Genomic DNA, 20029 nt, shown 5'->3' on the forward strand with positions numbered 1-20029 from the left:
GGCCCTCAGAAAGGCTATGGTGAAAAAAGATGTGAAATCCAAGGTGGCGGCCAAGAAATGGCTGTGATGGTAGGTTAATGGTAAAAATTTTAATAATGACAATTCAGGTAAATTTTGTGAAGCGGCACAAAAATTCACCTGAATTGTCGTTATTAAAATTTTTACCATTAACCTACCATCACAGCCATTTCTTGGCCGCCACCTTGGATTTCACATCTTTTTTCACCATAGCCTTTCTGAGGGCCGCACACTTTTTTTACAGCTTGGCTGTTTTGGATTAGATTTCATTTCTTTTTGTATTTGTATACCCCAAAGCCGGCCTATGGCCAGCTTTGGGACTTTTTTAACCTATGTTTTTTTCTTTACTACAGGAAGAAGAAAAGATGAAGTAGATGTACTTTAAATATTTTATCAGTAAATGTACAAATTATATATATAATACATATGTGACCGGATTTGCGAAAAGGGGCCTTTCATACACATCCAATTTGCCAACTTTGACAATTGATAACTTCAGATTGGAAAGAGGTATTGCCTTGAAATTTGGGCAGTGGTGATTTCTTTGCAGCTGAACTCTCTACAAGGTAATTTCTTCTAGCTGATCTCTCTACAGGGAGATTTGTTTGTAGCTGAACTATCTACAAGGTAACTTCTTCTAGCTGATCTCTCTACAGGGTGATTTGTTGGTAGCTGAATTCTGTACAGGTGATTTGTTTGCAGCTGAGCTCTTTACAGAATGGTTTCTTTGTAGCTGAACTCTCTACAAGGTAATTTCTTCTAGCTGATCTCTCTACAGGGAGATTTGTTTGTAGCTGAACTATGTACAAGGTAACTTCTTCTAGCTGATCTCTCCACAGGGTGATTTGTTCGTAGCTGAATTCTGTACAGGTGATTTGTTTGCAGCTGAGCTCTTTACAGAATGGTTTCTTTGTAGATGAACTCTCTACAAGGTAACTTTTCTAGCTGATGTCTCTACAAGGTGACTAGTTTGTAGCTGAACTCTCTATATGGTGGTTCCTTTGTAACTGAACGTTCTACAAGGTGACTTCATCTAGCTGATCTTTCAATAGGGTGATTTGTTTGTAGCTTCAATTTCTACAAGGTAACTTCTTCTAGCTGATCTCTCTACAGGGAGATTTGTTAGTAGCTGAACTATCTACAGGTGATTTGTTTGAAGCTGAACTTTCTAAACGATGGTTTCTTTGTAGCTGAACTCTCTACAAGTTAACTTCTTCTAGCTGATCTCTCTACAGGGTGATTTGTTTGTAGCTGAATTCTGTACAGCTGATTTGTTTGCAGCTGAGCTCTTTACAGAATGGTTTCTTTGTAGCTGAACTCTCTAAAAGGTAACTTCGATCTTTCTACAGGGCAATTTGTTTCTGGCAGAATTTTCTACAGGTGCAGCTGAACTCTCTACATGGTGGTTTCTTTGTAGCTGAACTCTCTACAAGGTAATTTCTTCTAGCTGATCTCTCTACAGGGAGATTTGTTTGTAGCTGAACTATCTACAAGGTAACTTCTTCTAGCTGATCTCTCTACAGGGTGATTTGTTCGTAGCTGAATTCTGTACAGGTGATTTGTTTGCAGCTGAGCTCTTTACAAAATGGTTTCTTTGTAGCTGAACTCTCTACAAGGTAACTTCTTCTAACTGATCTTTCTACTGGGCAATTTGTTTGTGGCAGAATTTTATACAGGGTGATTTCTTTGCAGCTGAACTCTCTACATGGTGGTTTCTTTGTAGCTGAACTCTCTACAAGGTAACTTCTTCTAGCTGATCTCTCTACAGGGTGATTTGTTTGTAGCTGAACGATCTACAAGGTAACTTCTTCTAGCTGATCTCTTTACAGGGTGGTTTCTTTGTAGCTGAACTCTCTACAAGGTAACTTCTTCTAGCTGATCTCTTTACAGGGTGGTTTCTTTGTAGCTGAACTCTCTACAAGGTAACTTCTTCTAGCTGATCTCTCTACAGGGTGATTTGTTTGTAGCTGAACTCTCTACAAGGTAACTTCTTCTAACTGATCTTTCTACAGGGCAATTTGTTCGTGGCTGCATTTTCTACACGGTGGTTTCTTTGCAGCTGAACTCTCTACATGGTGGTTTCTTTGTAGCTGAATGATCTACAAGGTAACTTCTTCTAGCTGATCTCTCTACAGGGTGATTTGTTTGTAGCTGAATTCTGTACAGGTGATTTGTTTGCAGCTGAGCTCTTTACAGAATGGTTTCGTAGCTGAACTCTCTAAAAGGTAACTTCTTCTAACTGATCTTTCTACAGGGCAATTTGTTTGTGGCTGAATTTTCTACAGGGTGATTTCTTTGCAGCTGAACTCTCTACTTGGTGGTTTCTTTGTAGCTGAACTATGTACAAGGTAATTTCTTCTAGCTGACCTCTCTACAGGGTGATTTGTTTGTAGCTGAATTCTGTACAGGTGATTTGTTTGCAGCTGAGCTCTAAACAGAATGGTTTGTTTGTAGCTGAACTCTCTACAAGGTAACTTTTCTAGCTGATGTCTCTACAAGGTGACTAGTTTGTAGCTGAACTCTCTACATGGTGGTTTCTTTGTAACTGAACTTTCTACAAGGTGACTTCTTCTAGCTGATCTAACACAGGGTGATTTGTTTGTAGCTGAACTCTCTACAAGGTAACTTCTTCTAGCTGATCTCTCTACAGGGAGATTTGTTTGTAGCTGAACTCTCTACAGGTGATTTGTTTGAAGCTGAACTCTCTAAATGATGGTTTCTTTGTAGCTGAACTCTCTACAAGTTAACTTCTTCTAGCTGATCTCTCTACAGGGTGATTTGCTTGTAGCTGAACTATCTACAAGATAACTTCTTCTAGCTGATCTCTCTACATGGTGATTTGTATAGGTGATTTGTTTGCAGCTGAGCTCTTTAAATAATGGCTTCTTTGTAGCTGAACTCTCTCAAGGTAACTTCTTCTAGCTGATGTCTTTACAGGGTCACTAGTTTGTAGCTGAATTCTCTACATGGTGGTATCTTTGTAACTGAACTCTCTACAAGGTAAGTTTTTCTAGCTCATCTTTCTACAGGGTGATTTATTTGTAGCTGAATTCTGTACAGGTGATTTGTTTGCAACTGAGCTCTTTAAAGAATGGTTTCTTTGTAGCTGAACTCTCTACAAGGTAACTTCTTCTAGCTGATGTCTCTACAAGGTCACTATTTTGTAGCTGAGCTCTCTACATGGTGGTTTCTTTGTAACTGAACTCTCTACAAGGTGACCTCTTCTAGCTGATCTTTCTACAGGGTGATTTGTTTGAAGCTGAACTCTCTACAAGGTAACTTCTTCTAGCTGATCTCTCTACAGGGAGATTTGTTTGTAGCTGAACTGTCTACATGATGGTTTCTTTGTAGCTGAACTCTCTACAAGGTAACTTCTTCTAGCTAATCTCTCTACAGAGAGATTTGTTTGTAGCTGAACTCTCTACATGATGGTTTCTTTGTAGCTGAACTCTCTACAAGGTAACTTCTTCTATTGATCTCTCCACAGGGCGATTTGTTTGTAGCTGAACTCTCTACATGGTAGTTTCTTTGTAGCTGAACTCTACAAGGTGATTTTTTCTAGCTGAACTATCTCTTTCCATAGTTGCATGAACTCCCTACAAGGTAACTTCTTCTAGCTGATCTCTCTACAGGGTGACTTGTGTGTAGCTGATCTCTATACAGGTTTCTTATTTCTAGCTGATCTCTTGAATTCTCTTCAGGGTGACTGCTCTATTAGGATGACTGCTCTATTAGAGTATCTCGATCTCGCGTATGCTGCACCAAGTTGGATTTCGTGTTATAACCCCGTGGCTTTAAGTCTGATTCTTCTACACCATTGATGAGCCTTTCTAAGATAATTACTCCATCTGTACAACGATTTTCAAAGAATTACCCCAAGCGGTTTATCTGGTAGGCGTGGCAAGCAGTCGTTTTTTTTATTAGCTAATCTCGATTGCGTAATTGTTACACATTGTTGGTTTTCTCGTTGTATCTTCCTGTTTTTAGCTCGATTTCTTTCAAACCACAAGAGGTTTGAGGTTCAGTAGTTAACCTATTCACCCACCGATTTTCAGCTTCTTACCATACGCGGTTTACCCTGTAGGCGTGACAACATATTGGTGTTAGTTTTCGTGAATAATCGCTCATAACTCTTTGCCTGTTTATCGTATTCCAGCCAAAGTTGGTACCGAGATGCGCATTATAAACCCCTTCTGTGTGCCACATTTCAAGGCAATCGGATATGGCGTTCGAGTTTTATAGCAGTTTTTGTAAGTGTGCGACAAGAAAAAGAAAAATAAGAAGAAAAAAAAAATGAAGAAACTGAGCCAATTTTTGAAGTCGCATATCTTGGGAACGCGCAAAGCGATTTCACTCAAATTTGGAATGCGGAGTGCTGAAGTTGGAGGGCATGTCCACAGCAAAACTCGTCTGGTTTCATCAAGGAAGCACAGAGCTACAGAGGTGCAAAAATTGCGTTTTCTTTCTTCCTGTCAATATACTCACGGGTGTTACGCGCCGGCTTCTTGGGCTGCACGACACACTACCGTGTGTCTTGATTACACAATACCTTTCATGGCACCTTGGCAGTATTGGTTAGGTACAGTATAACCAAGCTTAAAAGTACCTTCATGCAACATCATATTTTACATTTTTACTTTCATATGTTATTTGATATTTTTATATAGAGTTGAATTACCTGACCAGTCTACACTAGTGAAGTGGTGGTAACTGACAACCAAAATAATCTCTTACTTTATGCACTACCTCTTCACAACACCACACATTATAATACACCACTGTGATACATATGTGAGTATGTACACATACAATCTGTAGAATAACAATTAGCTAAGTCATTCTGGTTCCTCCTATTCACTGATTGTAATAATGAACTGTTAAGTAACAATGAACTGGAAAAGTGGCTTAATGACAACTACGGACCTGCCGATTATGCTTATTATTTTACCTATTATGCTATGCTGTACTGCTCAAAATTTTGCCTATTATGCTCAAATTACTTCTTAATATTTACCTATTATTACCACATTATGCTCAATATTTATAACTCAGTTCCCATGTTTTTCTAGTAAATTTGCACTTTATGGGAAAACAGTAAGTTGCTGAAGCACACACTCTAACTCCTTTGTCAAAATGCATGTCACAGAAAACATTGATATACTCTAATAGAACAGTCAGCTGTCTGATTGTTCTCTAACTATTCTATTAGAGCAATCTTTTTCTGTGATATGTATTTTTATAGGCAAGAATTTATAATAATGTACAAGTGTTGTGCCTATTATGCTGGCATTAGGCTCAATGCTTTCAGGCACTTATTATGTTCAATTATTATTATAAAATATATGGCAGGTCCCTAAAGAGAACTCTGTCCATTTTCCAAATTCATCATATTTTACCACTTTACAGTATACTAACAACTAACCCAGTCCTCACAAGTGATGTCTGCACAATACTCATGAAGCATATAAATTGACTACCACAAGCCAATAAGGAAAATATCATAATACCACTAACATGTTATTACACTAAACATGACATACTAAACTACCTATCATAAAGTGTGACCAGATTTGACTAAACCAGGCTTCCACACACATCCAATTCTTTCAAGTTAACTGCTTGGATTTTGACCATTCATTCAGGATCCTATTGGCATACAATTTTCACAAACTTCTTTCACTGCATTATGCAATAACAGGTCAAAATCTGAAAGTAATAGCATTGTTATGGCCGACACGTCCTCACACTTCACTTCCAGATTCTAGTTAATGCCCACTGCCCATCCGGGCGTGCACCCTCTTATAATACTATTATAGCACGCAAACATGAAATACAGTGCCCCTAACACACCCCCCCTTAAAGAGAAGCGTTGTACAAAAAGAAGCTTAAAACAAACTACAAAATGGCCTAGTATGATGAATCCCATCCAAAAACAGCTTATAGCTGTAAAAAAAAGTGCGCGTCCAAGTAAAGCAGAGTTAACTGCGACAAAAAGTAATGATATCATAATGCGGCCATGTGCGAGGTGTGCAAGTTGTAAAATTAATATTAGCTAATCAGATAATACGATGTTATTGTTAAAGTGTTAATGAGAACTATGTGATGCTGCTAGTTTTTAAGTGTGTGAGCATCTTCATAAATGCCACATAAATTTAATTCTCAATAAAGCAATGTGTATAGATTCTCTGTTAGTAATAAATAGTTTGAGTTTGGCCACCTTTCCTTTGTTCGTAGCATTGCTGTATACAGGAAAGGCGGCCAAACTCAAACTATTTATTACTAACAGAGAATCTATACACATTGCTTTATTGAGAATTAAATTTATGTGGCATTTATGAAGATGCTCACACACTTAAAAACTAGCAGCATCACATAGTTCTCATTAACACTTTAACAATAACATTGTATTATCTGATTAGCTAATATTAATTTTACAACTTGCACACCTCGCACATGGCCGCATTATGATATCATTACTTTTTGTCGCAGTTAACTCTGCTTTACTTGGACGCGCACTTTTTTTTACAGCTTTAAGCTGTTTTTGGATGGGATTTCAATACTTTTTGTTAGAATAAGCAATGCACTGTTGATAACAGTAGGTGAGTTTCCATGGTTTTGACAGAAACCCCAGATTACAGTGACAGAATATTAAAATATAACTGTAATTTTAGTGGCCAGGGCCACCCACATTGGAGTATTTTGCCCCCTACCACAGCCCGAAAGGGGCCACTTGAATACCTGTTTAAAGAAAGATCGATATACTCTAATAGAGCAGTCAGGATCTAGACCCTTCCTTGCCCCTGGGCCCCTCTTTAACTCTTTTCCCTGGGCTCTCTAATTTCTCTGGACGGCCCTGTTAGTGGCATGTAACTGCAGTCAACTAGTACCCATTTTAACTACTAAACCCTTAACAACACTTTGCCTTTCATCTTGTACTGCATTGAAACGATCAAGATACTCTATTAGAGCAGTCACAAAACAGCTGTAACACAGCAATCAATATTTAGCATAGTTACAACTTCTGCTTAGCATCGGATTGTTTAGTTTAAATTACTAGCTACCTACAGACTTTACAATATAAAAATATGGCACTTGTAGAAATGTGACTGTTCTATTAGAGTATCTCGATCTACTTCAAGCATTGACTAATTCAAGTGAAGAAGCTACGCCCCTGCCAAGAGATCTTGTGAAATGAAATGAGAATAGTAAAGAAAAGGCAAGTATGTACAGAGACAATAGAGGGGCACGTAATTATGTCCTGTTGTAAATAAACGCCTTTAAAATTTATATCACTACTAAATAAACGCACCAGAATAGGCTTGTGTGGCTGTTGTCTCCAAGGTTGTCTCATTACTTGTCTTTTCGTGTTGAAGGGATTTAGTCGCAATTGGTGAGTTTAACTATACATGTATTTGTGTTGTAAAACTTAATTGTAAAAAGGCGATTAGCACATATCATGATAAACATGTATTTGTCACAGTAGAGTCTCTCACGAAGTCACGATTATTACGAGACATTGGACCAGGGTAAAAAATTTACTGCTATATTTAGAGGTTGTAGCGTTTGTATATCTTAGTATCTTAATAAATAATCCCCCATGATCACTAATCACTAATAGTACAGTGAAAACTGGTTATTATTCAGGCCGTAGGGACAAAATTTTCTAACCTTGCCTTTTATTAAAGAGGTAGCTGCATTATGCGGCCTTAAAAAAAGGTAAGAAGCATGCTGTTCTAACTGGCTATAGAGATGGATTTAGTGTATGACAGCGTATGAGACAGTGAGTGCTGGCAGCAAGGGGGCAGCCAATCTGTTAGAGCACCAAAAGCACTGCTTCAGACATAGGCAGTTGACTGTCAGCCCCAAGTGTAAAAAGTTTCACTATTGGTCCTGATGAAGAAAGTGATGAAGTCATTATCCATAGGATATATTTTTCAGAGTATCCATTTCAGTTCTACAATATAGTAGCCAAGCATAAGATGAACATAACACAGCATTCCAGTAGTTTAGTGGTGACCACAACACTGCCTGAGTTAAACTGTGGTGAGATTTGAGACTACCAGAAGCCCTGGAATGTCTTCAACACATGAAATACCAAATATCTAATGCCTGGCTTTCATCCACAGTGGACCTGTCTTGGTGGCCACTTGTACAGAAGGGAAACAGCTGCCACACAACACAGTCTTGCGAGCGAAACAGCTAGTTGCCACACCCCTTAATTATCAATTTGTAAAATCTTTAGCAAAATTGTGTGTGCGAGCAAGTGCGATGTGGCAGTGCCGTGTATATGGTTGCTGCCTAGCAGTGACACATCACGAGTATTGAAGTCACAATGCGTTACTGCATCATCCATCTAAATACAATCTCTGAATGTGTCATTTTGTGTAGAGAGCAATCTTCCACAAGAAGTGACCTGCAGGTTTCAGTGTATATTGTTAACCATTAATATTGTTCACAATATTGTGAACTATATGTACAGTGAAACCTCACTTAGTGGCCACCTCTTTAATAAGACCACCTCATTATACTGGCCACCTCTAGTAGGTCCCAAATATAGCTAAGCATTACTTATGACCTCATTAATAAGGCCACCTTGTTATTCAGGCCAAATTTTTTGGTCCCACAGCCTGCCATATTAATGAGGTTTCATTGTACTTATGTGAATTTTTATTTTTCGTAACTTTTCTTCAGGTTTACTGATGGGCACTATGAAGCATTGTTGACTGGTACGTGTATAATGTGGTGACTTGAAATGCTAAAACAGTACGTAGCATGTCTTGTATGTACATGTAATGTGTTGTAATGTGTCCACACATCCACACATCTTAGAAATAAATATAATTGTATTCTCTATAAATAGTCAGTTACATTGTGCCACTGGGTCATAAGTTGGTTGAGTATGGATCATCCAGGGAACTTGAGTCACATTTTGTCCTGGCCAAGTGGATCTCATCCACTGACAGAATATACAGGATCAGATCACGTGTATAAATTACGGTGGAACTTGTTTATTGCCACCTTCACTCATTCAGCAGGTAACAGTGTATAAATTCTCAATTGAAATTGGCTTTTCAAGAGTGGTTGTCTTTCTATACTAGTGGCCATTAAGATAGGTTGTACTGATAGAGTGTACATACTAGAGATGCAACAATATCCTCCACTTAGTGTCGTTTGATAGTGATGCAATGGAGACTATGTATTATTGTATTTAAATACTATACTATTATATTGCAACTCTAGCACGTATTTATAACAGGAATGTTTGTTAACTGTTTAGACATACTGGAGCCACACCCACTCATCTGGATTCTACAAATGGAGTCATACCAACTTGTTGTCATCATACTTACTCGTTACTCCCATTGTGTTTGGATGAATATACATGCCGTCATGTGAGACTTGCTACCATGGCGGGCCACTGGAAAACATTTGCATAGCAGTTATATTACAGTCATTATTGTACAATTCTTACATTATTGTTGTGAAAAGTGTTTGGTATTCATGTGTCTCCTCTGTATGTTGTAATTACATGTGTAATTTTGTGTGGGGGTGCTATAAATTGCAATAATGCATGGTGACAATTGTATTAGGCGATTTTGCACACTTCCTTTTAAGCTAGCTACATGTGCTAATTACTCACAGCTTGTGTCAACAACTGGTAACGCAGTTGTACTCTTGTGTCATTCTTTAAGCCGCGCCCTTAGAGTACAAATTATGTGGGGGCGACTAATTTCAAAACGAATTAAGGATGGTATGCAGCACCATAGATTATATCTATGGACTATAATCTATGGCAGCACACTTCTTGGTGGCTATATGTACTGATTAACTACATAGAGCGCCAGTTCATCAATACCCAGTGACTGCAGTTGTGCTCTGCGTCATTCTTTAAATTCCGAGTAAAATTCTTAGAGAGCAAATGACGTGGGGGCGACTAAATTCAAATTTCAAACTAGCCATTCTCGAAAACAAATGTTTCAATCTGAACGAAACTTTCAGAACAGTTTAAAGACACATTGCCCTACATGCCAAGCGAGTATTGCGGAAGACAACAATCTGGGATTTGTATTTGGCCTCTAGGTCGACTGAGGACGACTGAAACTTCGTTTGGTGCTGAAATCACGACTGTAGGGTAATCATGTATGGTGAAATCGATGATGTGAATCTTGAGGTGATTGAGTGAATACTGAAGCGATAACAGGGCGATGAATGTTCGGAATGCACAAAGGAACGCAAGGCATACACCTGCGGTTGCGTCTAACCGCATGCGATAAAAAAATAAATAAAAATAAATAAATGAAACTTCCCCTTTGATGTCAGCAACCTCGATCACGAAACAATCGGCATGGATTTGCTTCACTGCTTGTGTGGTAGTTACTAGTGACATGATGAGTTCAACTCTAGAGTTTCAGAGGGATAGCGTAAGTGACGGGTGGATTACAGGAAGGCCGAATTTGACAACGTTCGTTCTTGTAAAATCCTCACGTAGTGGTCGCGTCATTTATTGTCTGCGGCGCGCGTTTCTGCTTTACTGGCCACGCGACTCACTACCGTGAGTCTTGATAAAACACCCTAAATACAATAACCAAGTTTCTATGAAGAACAGTTACAGTCCTCGTGACAGGGCATCTGCTAAGACATTGTCTTTACCCGGTATGTGTTTAATAATCAAATCATATCCTTGAAGTAACAAGCTCCATCTTAATAAGCGCTGATTTTTGTCCTTAAGTTTCTTAAGGAATGTCAGAGGATTATGATCAGTGTAGACAATTATTGGGTGCTGGGCAGCTGATAAATAAAAATCAAAGTGTTGAAGAGCCAATACAAGTGCCAAGGCCTCCTTCTCGCTGGTGCAGTAGTTTCGCTGGCTGCTGTTAAATTTCTGTGAAAAGTAAACTATAGGATGCTCCACCCCTTGCCGATCTTCTTGTACCAGGACAGCACCAGCTCCGATGTCACTGGCATCCACCAATAGCATAAACGGTTTATCAAAGTTAGGAGTCATTAACACAGGTGCAGACATGAGCAATCCTTTAATCTTCTTAAAAGCGTCTGTACACTTTGCATCCCAAATAAACTTCTGATCCTTACGGAGAAGTCGGGTGAGAGGTTCTGCCACAAGCAAGAAGTTCTTACAAAACTTCCGATAATAACCCGCCATCCCAAGAAAGCGCATCAGTTCACGCCGGTTAGCTGGGTTGGGGAACTTAGTAACAGCTTCTACTTTAGCTTCTACTGGCTTAATATGGCCTTGACCAACAACATGTCCTAGGTATACAACATGGGCACAACCCAATTCTGTTTTAGTAAGGTTGACTGTCAGCTTGGCTTCTTGTAGCCTGATAAACAACTGTTTTATCCGGTGTAGATGTTCTTCCCAAGTCCCGGCATACACCACCACGTCATCAATGTACCCTTCGCATCCCTGGAGACCAGTAATCACTTTGTTGATCATGCGTTGAAAGGTCGCCGGAGCGTTCTTCATCCCAAATGGCATTACTGTATACTGAAAAAAACCCATCGGGTGTCACAAAGGCAGAAATTTCCTTTGCACGGGCAGTTAAGGGTACCTGCCAGTAACCCTTGGGTAAGTCAAACTTGCTCACAAACTTTGCCACACCAATGTGATCAATACAGTCTTCTACCCTGGGTATTGGATACGAATCAGCCTTGGTAACTGCATTTACCTTTCGAAAATCAGTACAGAAATGGTACGCTCCATTACCTTTTGGGACAAGAACACACGGCGAACTCCATTCGCTGCTGCTGGGTTCTATAATGGCATTGTCTAGCATGTATTCTACTTCTTTTCTCAAGTACTTGAGTTTGACAGGGTTGACTCGGTATGGATGTTGTTTGATTGGAGTTGCATCTATCACATCTACATCATGGTGCACACAAGGAGTCCTACCTGGAGTATCTGGAAACAAGTCTACAAACTCTAGAATCAAAGATGATACTTGTTGCTGTTGAGACTGGGAAAGGTGGCTTAACTTCTTCATCTAGTTAGTGAGGATGTCTGAATTCTGTAGTGTACAGCTACTACTCATCATAACATCATCTGTAGAGACTGCATCTTCACCAGCTGTTACATCTTCAACGTGTCCACACACAGGAGCAATAGTGGCTACCTTAGCGACTTCCGCCCTTTCCCAGTAGCTCTTCAGCATATTAACATGGCAAAGACGTTGAGTTTTGCGACGATCAGGTGTGTGTATCACATAATTGACATCTCCAACTCTCTTGGTCACCACATAGGGTCCACAATATCTAGCTTGCAATGGTTGCTTGTGTAGTGGGAGGAGTGCCAACACTTTTTCTCCAACCTTGAAGGTATGATGCCGTGCCTTCTTGTCATACCATATCTTCATTCGATGTTGGGTTGCCTTCATATTCTTCTGAGCTATATTGCAAGCACTGGTAAGCCGTTGGCGCAAGTCTGACACTTGGTCCAGTAGATTAGTAGGAGGCTCCATAGCCAGCCAATTCTCCTTAAGCATCTTCAAAGGCCCTCTTATGGTACGGCCAAACACAAGTTCGAAGGGGCTAAATCCAAGGGAGTCTTGGACAGCTTCCCTGACTGCAAAGAGGAGCATGTGAATACCTTGGTCCCACTCCGTCTTGTACTCAAAACAGTAACTTCTAATCATGTTCTTGAGCGTCTGGTGAAACCGCTCTATTGCGCCTTGAGATTCTGGATGATACGCAGAAGACTTTAACTGTTTCACACCCAACTCGTGCATGACTTGTTGCATCAATGAAGACATAAAATTGGATCCCTGGTCGGACTGTATAGATGCAGGTAACCCCACAAACATAAAAAACTTGATTAGAGAGTCTACAATCTTACGAGCCTTAATGCTCCTGAGGGGAATTGCTTCCGGAAACCTAGTAAATTGGCACATAATTGTTAAGAAGTATTGATTACCTGACTTGGTTTTCGGGAGCGGTCCTACACAATCAATTAGCACACGACTAAATGGTTCCCCACAAACTGGAATAGGTTGTAGTGGTGTTGCAGGAATGGGCTGGTTGGGCTTGCCAACCATTTGACACACGTGACATGACTTACAGAATTGTGTGACATCCTTCTTAAGTCCTGGCCAGTGGAAATGATTCAAAATCTTTTGATACGTCTTATTAAGTCCGAGGTGACCAGCCATCGGTGATGCATGAGCAAGCTGCAATATCTCTCTTCTGTGTATCTTGGGGACCACAATCTGATGGACTATCTGCCATTCCTCATTGGCTGGTGCTGTAATAGGTCGCCACTTCCTCATAAGGATACCATCAATATCATAATAACACGTACCCACATCTGATACTTCTTCAGAAATAAATGCTTCATCAGCTATTCTACACAGTTCAGGGTCATTCTTCTACTCAGTCATCAATTGATCCCTTGATAGTGGAGAGCTCTGAGTCATCTCTGGGATTCTCGCAAACTCATTCATGTCAGCTGTCACAGGTTCTGTCTGAGAACTGGTATTATTAGACTGTGGTACCACTGTCTCCGTCAACTCATCATTGCCTCTAGCCTTCCGTGCCACAAATCTGGTCATGACACATGCTGGGAAAATATCTATTGACTCTGTCTCCAGCACTCCCTGAAACTTAGGTTGTTCTGGTTCATCTATGACTTGTAATTCAGGGTTTACATCTACTTTCCCACCAGCCAAGTCATTCCCCAGTATAAAAGTTATCCCTTGGATCGGCAATGTAGGTCTGACACCCACTGTGACTACTCCTGACACCAGACTGGACCTAAGATACACCTTATGCAGGGGCACCTTCAAAATCCCCAGTTCAACGCCTTGCACTAACACACTGGTTCCAGTAGAAGATTGTTCTGTTAGTGGTAATACATCTTGTAACAAAAGAGACTGGGTAGCTCCAGTATCACGAAGTATCTTAACTGGTACAGCGGCCCCCTCTGAAGTTAATGACACAGAACCATCTGACACAAATGGAAGGTAAAATCTGGCTCAACTCCCTTTGCATTATTCACTGGCACTATCACAGACAACTTACTACCAGACCCAGTCACAGACAACTCACCATCAGGCACAGCTGCTGACAATTTGCCGTCACAGCTGCTGCGCATCTCATTGGTTTACTTACAGTACGTACAAGTGCATCAGTTTTCTTCTTCTGCAATGACCAACACTCTGCCATGACATGGCTTCTCCGTTTACAATAGTTGCATACCACAGAAGAGAACTTATTGTTATTATTGCTATTGTCATGTCTACCACTGTCACGATATCTACCAGTTTTAGGATGGATAGGTGGATTCACAGGCTTGTCATCTCTACTGCCATTGCCATCTGTAGGCGGAAAGGCATGTCTATGTGTCAGTGAGTAATCATCCGCAAGGACTGCGGCTTGATGTAAGGTGGTGGCCTTCTGTTCATCAATGTATGTTTTAATACTAGTAGGCACACACGCCTTAAACTCCTCTACAAGGACCAACTGTCTAAGTTTCTCAAAGTCATTTACTACTTCCTTGGATGCACACCATCTGTCTAACAACGCTTCTTTCTCCCGAGCAAACTCGGTGTATGTTTGTTTATCCACTTTCTTATAATTTCTGAAGTTCTGCCGATACGCTTCAGGAACCAATTCATATGCCTTAAGAATTGCTTTCTTGACTAGGTCATACTGGGAGCTTTGCTCAAGTGACAGGGCCGAATAAATTTCCCTGGCTTTCCCCACTAAAACACTTTGGAGTAATAACATCCAAACATCTCGTGGCCACTCCAGACTGGTGACAATTTTCTCAAAGTGGAGAAAGTATTTGTCCACTTCCTTCTCTTGGAATGTGGGTAGGTACAAACTTAATATGTTTACTGACGTCAAAAGCAGCAGTAGTGCGTTCTGTCGGAGTTACTGGCTCCTTTGATTTCTCCAATTCTTTTAGTCGTAACTGTAAAGATAATTCTTTCTCTCTTATCTCCAGCTCTTTCAACTTCAGTTGACTCTCTCTTTCTCTCTCTCTTTCCTGAAACTCTAGGCGCTTTAGCTCTAGAAGGTTGGCTGAAGTTAAAGGTTGCTCCTCATCTTCGGACACTAACTCTTCATCAATCAGGTATTCCTTGATTAACTTCTTAATCTCTCCCTTCTTCTGACCAGATGAAGACGACAGTTTATAATGTTGCGCTATGGCTAACAATCCTGCCTTCTTAAGGGAGTCCAGAGTAAGCAAGGACGGATTCTCAGTAAATGATTCGACATTAAATTCACTCATGGTGGTGAAATCGACGCTGGCATCGTTAATAGCGACTCAACTTGACGAATCAAAGGTAGTCGGTGGCGACAAACAACAACAACAATTCCTAGTTAAGAAAAACGACACAACAGATGGAACACTAATTAACAGAGGTGTACCTGTCCGGGTACCATTTATTGCCCGGTACCAAGGATTCTAAGTTTGTAGTTAAATAAAAATGGCGGACTGCCACTTGGATCCTTCTGTTCACCCCGACTACTTCGATCACAATACTTCTAAGATGTTTCTTGTTGTGGTCTGTTGTCTTCCTTCTGTTTTTGTTCTTCTCCTGTTCACAGTCGGCTCCCGGACAAGCCCCCAAGTTTGTTACGGCTGACACGTACTCACACTTCACTTCCAGATTCTAGTTAATGCCCACTGCCCATCCAGGCGCGCACCCTCTTATAATACTATTATAGCACGCAAACATGAAATACAGTGCCCCTAACAGCATATTATACTCCAACTGGATGTGTGTGGGAGCCTGGTTTTGTCAAATCTGGTCACATAATTATTGATACTTATACACTACACAACAACTAACTGTGCTCTGATGATTAATATCTGCTCCAAATTCATGGAGCATCTTCACCACATCAGTGTGGCTTTCATCTGCTGCATATATCAGTGGGGTACATCCATTCTAAAGTTGAAAACAACACTAGCATGTTATTACACTAAACATCACATACTAAACTACCTATCATAAACCTCCTTAGGAATAGTTTATACACGTTGAAGGCATACATATTTATACATGTTTATACATGATTATTATGCTTTGCTAGTGGTTGAAGAGACAATGGGACATCTGGGTAATATGACTATATCTTACAAAGTTGAAATAAACAAGTACATCATTGGATCATTACTACCAAAAAATCGGTAGTTTTATGGCAGATAAAACAACCCAAAATTTGAGTCAATTGTACTTATTTGAATTTACAGTGTATACATGTGTGAAGTACACTGACTACCGTGCATTAATCCACACAATGATGCTGTATTAGAATATATCATATTGGGATGATCTTATCTGAGAGATCATAATTTCTTACAAAAGTATTGACCATAAACCAGTCTCACAATACATTCATGGCACCTTGGCAGTATTGGTTAGGTACAGTATAACCAAGCCTAAAAAGTAACTTCATGCAATATCACAGTTTACATTTTTATTTTCATTATGTTATTTGATATTTTTATACAGAGTTGAATTACCTGGCCAATGCTTAGATATTGTCAATCAAACAAACATAAAATCAACACACCACAAGCATACAAATTGTAAGATGCATTGCTCTACTTTCTATTAGCTAGCTATTGTTCTTCACCATCTGGCTATATATACCAGTGAGTTAGCTGCAGTGCCAAGGCAGGTATTGGGGTCTTACTTTTTTAGAAAATGCACTTCATTGCTGTGATGAGTGGCATTTTAATATTATGACACCCACTTTCACTTCTTCTACATGAGCAGGGTGAAGTGATCCATTAACTGATCCAGTCTCGTTTGTGGTGGTTGCAAGGATACTTGTATGAACTTACTTTTGCGTGCATTTTGTCCTTATTCAAACTGATGCAATACTTGTTGATTCCATTAAAGTCAAGCAGCGTATCACAAATGTCTGTTTCAGGATGCAGATGGCAGATATATTTTTGAAAGGAGTTTCCAGTAAAGCCTTTTGTAAACTCTTAACTGAATTGGCAATGCTGAGTGGTGGCAAGGCATGGCACATGACTTGTCTCAGGCTGACCATTTTCTAAAACAGTTATACCTCAGTTTTTATGTTGCATCATTCTAACACTGCCTACACAGTGTTTATGCCTGTTTATAACTTAATTGAATGCAAAGTGCTTTTAAAAAATTCTGAATTCTAACTCATACACTATGCTGGTATTATATTATATACACTGTAGTTTTTGTGCTTGAGGCTTGCAAATCAATCTAATATTTATGGTAGTATCAGTACTAGGCCTCAGTCAAATATGCTCAAATGGTTGCCAAAATGCTTTCAGGAATTTCTCAATTTTCATCTATTATGCTCTTCCTCATTCCTATTATACTTGCATTGTGCTCCTAGGTTAGCAACATTTCTTACGTACAATTACTTTGAAACATTTTCATCAATGATTGCTCTATTAGACTATTTCACTACAAAGTGACTGTTCTATTAACTTAAGGAGCATGCATTTGAGTGCTCTATTGCAGTTTGCAGTTTCCACTGACTGTTCTATTAAGGAGTACCAATCTGTTTTCATGGAATTGAGCTCCATAGTTTGAAATATCCACCTAATATACTAGCATTATGCTGGCCCATTGTGCTTTTTATTATGCTGACATATTTGACACATGCCTGATCAGTACTATGTACACCACCTAAACAAATAATTATGGTCTTTCCTTTTAAATAAGGAAAATGTCTGAAATTACTAACTCTCTCTCAAAACTTCCTGGTAGTGAAGAAGGTTTACTATAATACTGATCTATCATTATATCAAATAGGAGGCTATATCCTTGAACACTGACAAACTTCAAGTTGAATAGCTACATCATTACTACCAACACACACCACCTCTCTGTGCTAGAGCATGTAATACATTAAGAAACAGTTTCAACAATTTAATCTCAGCACACTACAGGAGCATCCTTATCAACAAATACCACAATATTGTCCTTTGCTAAATACAGCTATGATGAGAATTATAAGCCCGATAATCATTACTTCAGCAGAAAGCCAGATCAGCATGTTGACAATGGAAAATCTTATTGTATCATATTGTTGGGATCTGTGTTGATATATTTATGTTGTAAACACAGTTATCCCTAGCTTTGAAACTGCATGTTTAATGTGATGCAAACCATGGCCTGGACTACCACAATACACCTTGATACAACAAATAATATACTTATGTAATATACTTTAATAAGTGGATCCAAAGACAAAATCTCTTCAATATTATTCACCTTGTTGGATTGGTTGATATAGCACAAGTCCGTGTATTCAAACTGTTTAACATCATCGTACAGTAAGGTAGTACACCTGTAGGCATCTGTGATTCCTTCAAAATATTTACAGAAACCAGCCCCACAATACCTTTATGGGCTAGATTGTATCTATACTACCAAGGTGTAAAACATGATATCACTGTGACCCAAAACACTTCCCATAAATTGCAATTGGCTACAAAAGTTTTAAAATCTTTGTTTAGTGTAATTTTCTACTGACTCACTGACTAACTAACCAACTGCCTGATCAATTGTTTCACACAAGCATAATTTAATAATGGATAACAGTATATACTTGATGTTTTCAATTTTAGATACATGTACATGTTCAGTAGTTATAGTGTATGTACTCTAATAGAACAATTAATCATATTACAATGCAACAGATAGAGACAGGTTAACACATTTTTAAATATTCAATTTTGTACATATAATATTAGATAGTGTACATCTAACAGAATACACACTTTATTATGGACATTATTATTGTGTTAAAGTGTACATCTTGTGAATGGAAAGATAGACACAAATTATATGTGTGAAGTACACTGGCTACTGTGCATTAAATCCAAACAATAATATTGTAATAGAACATTATCATTTTGGGATGATCTTATATGAGAGATCATACTTTCTTACAAAAATATTGACCATAAACCAGTTTTACAATACCTTCATGGCACCATGACGGTATTGGTTAGGTACAGTATAACCAAGCTTACTGAAGTACTTTCACTTCATATTTTACTTGCTATTTTAAACAGAGTTGAAATACCTGGCCATACCAGTTGAGAAACTAAACAATAACTGTATGATACAGAGAAACATCATTTATCCGGACCCCGCTTATCTGGATTCTCGGTTAACTGAACTATGGAAATGACTGCTCAATAAGAGTACTGACTGTTCTATTAGGGTAGTTGAAAGTACTGGTATTTAAAAAAATTCTTTATGCTATTTTCAGAAATACTAACTTTTCAGATTTAAGAACCACTCCTGGTCCCAAGGGGTTTGGCTAACTGAGGTTCCACTGTGGTTGGTCTAGGGTATAGGTACATTTCATCCACAGCAAATGTTAAAGTTCAATTGATACATTACTAGTGAAGTGGTGGTAACTGGCAACCAAAATGATTTCTTACTTTATGCAATACCTCTTCACAACACCACACATTATAATACACCACTGTGATACATATGTGAGTATGTACACATACAATCTGTAGAATAACAATTAGCTAAGTCATTCTGGTTCCTCCTATTCACTACTGAACTGATCAGTAATAATAAACTGGAGAAGTGGTTTAATGAGAACTAGGGACCTGCCGATTATGCTTATTATCTTACCTACTATGCTATGCAGTACTGCTCAAAATTTTGCCTCAAATTACTTCTCAATATTTAACTATTATTACCGAATTATGCTCAATGTTTTATCTCAGTTCCCATGTTTTTCTAGTAAATTTGCACTTTATGAGAAAATAATAGGTTGCTGAAGCACAGACTCTAAATCCTTTGTTTGTCAAAATGCATGTCACAGAAAACATTGATACATCCTAATAGAACAGTCAGCTGTCTGATTGTTCTCTAACTATTCTATTAGAGCAATCTTTTTCTGTGATATGTATTTTTATAAGCAAGAATTTATAATAATGCACAAGCGTTGTGCCTATTATGCTGGCATTATGCTCAATGCTTTCAGACACCTATTATGTTCAATTATTATTATAAAATATACC

At 38.9% G+C, this 20029-nt stretch overlaps 1 protein-coding gene and 1 long non-coding RNA gene across 2 annotated transcripts in view; one reads left to right on the top strand and one right to left on the bottom strand.

Moving 5' to 3' along the window:
* The window catches only part of LOC136257280 (uncharacterized), a 140678-nt gene that overhangs the window by 70183 nt on the left and 50466 nt on the right, over positions 1 to 20029 (bottom strand). The window contains exon 6 of the mRNA XM_066050373.1: positions 15831 to 15929. Coding sequence (XP_065906445.1) covers positions 15831 to 15929 — 99 coding nt within the window. The remainder of the gene's footprint in view (positions 1 to 15830; positions 15930 to 20029) is intronic.
* On the top strand, positions 7079 to 9584 carry LOC136257293 (uncharacterized). Its single transcript, XR_010701891.1, has 3 exons — positions 7079 to 7408; positions 8710 to 8781; positions 9296 to 9584. It is a non-coding gene; the product is annotated as an uncharacterized lncRNA (long non-coding RNA).

The sequence above is a fragment of the Dysidea avara genome, chromosome 6 (assembly GCF_963678975.1).
Source record: "Dysidea avara chromosome 6, odDysAvar1.4, whole genome shotgun sequence".
Classification (NCBI taxonomy): domain Eukaryota; kingdom Metazoa; phylum Porifera; class Demospongiae; order Dictyoceratida; family Dysideidae; genus Dysidea; species Dysidea avara.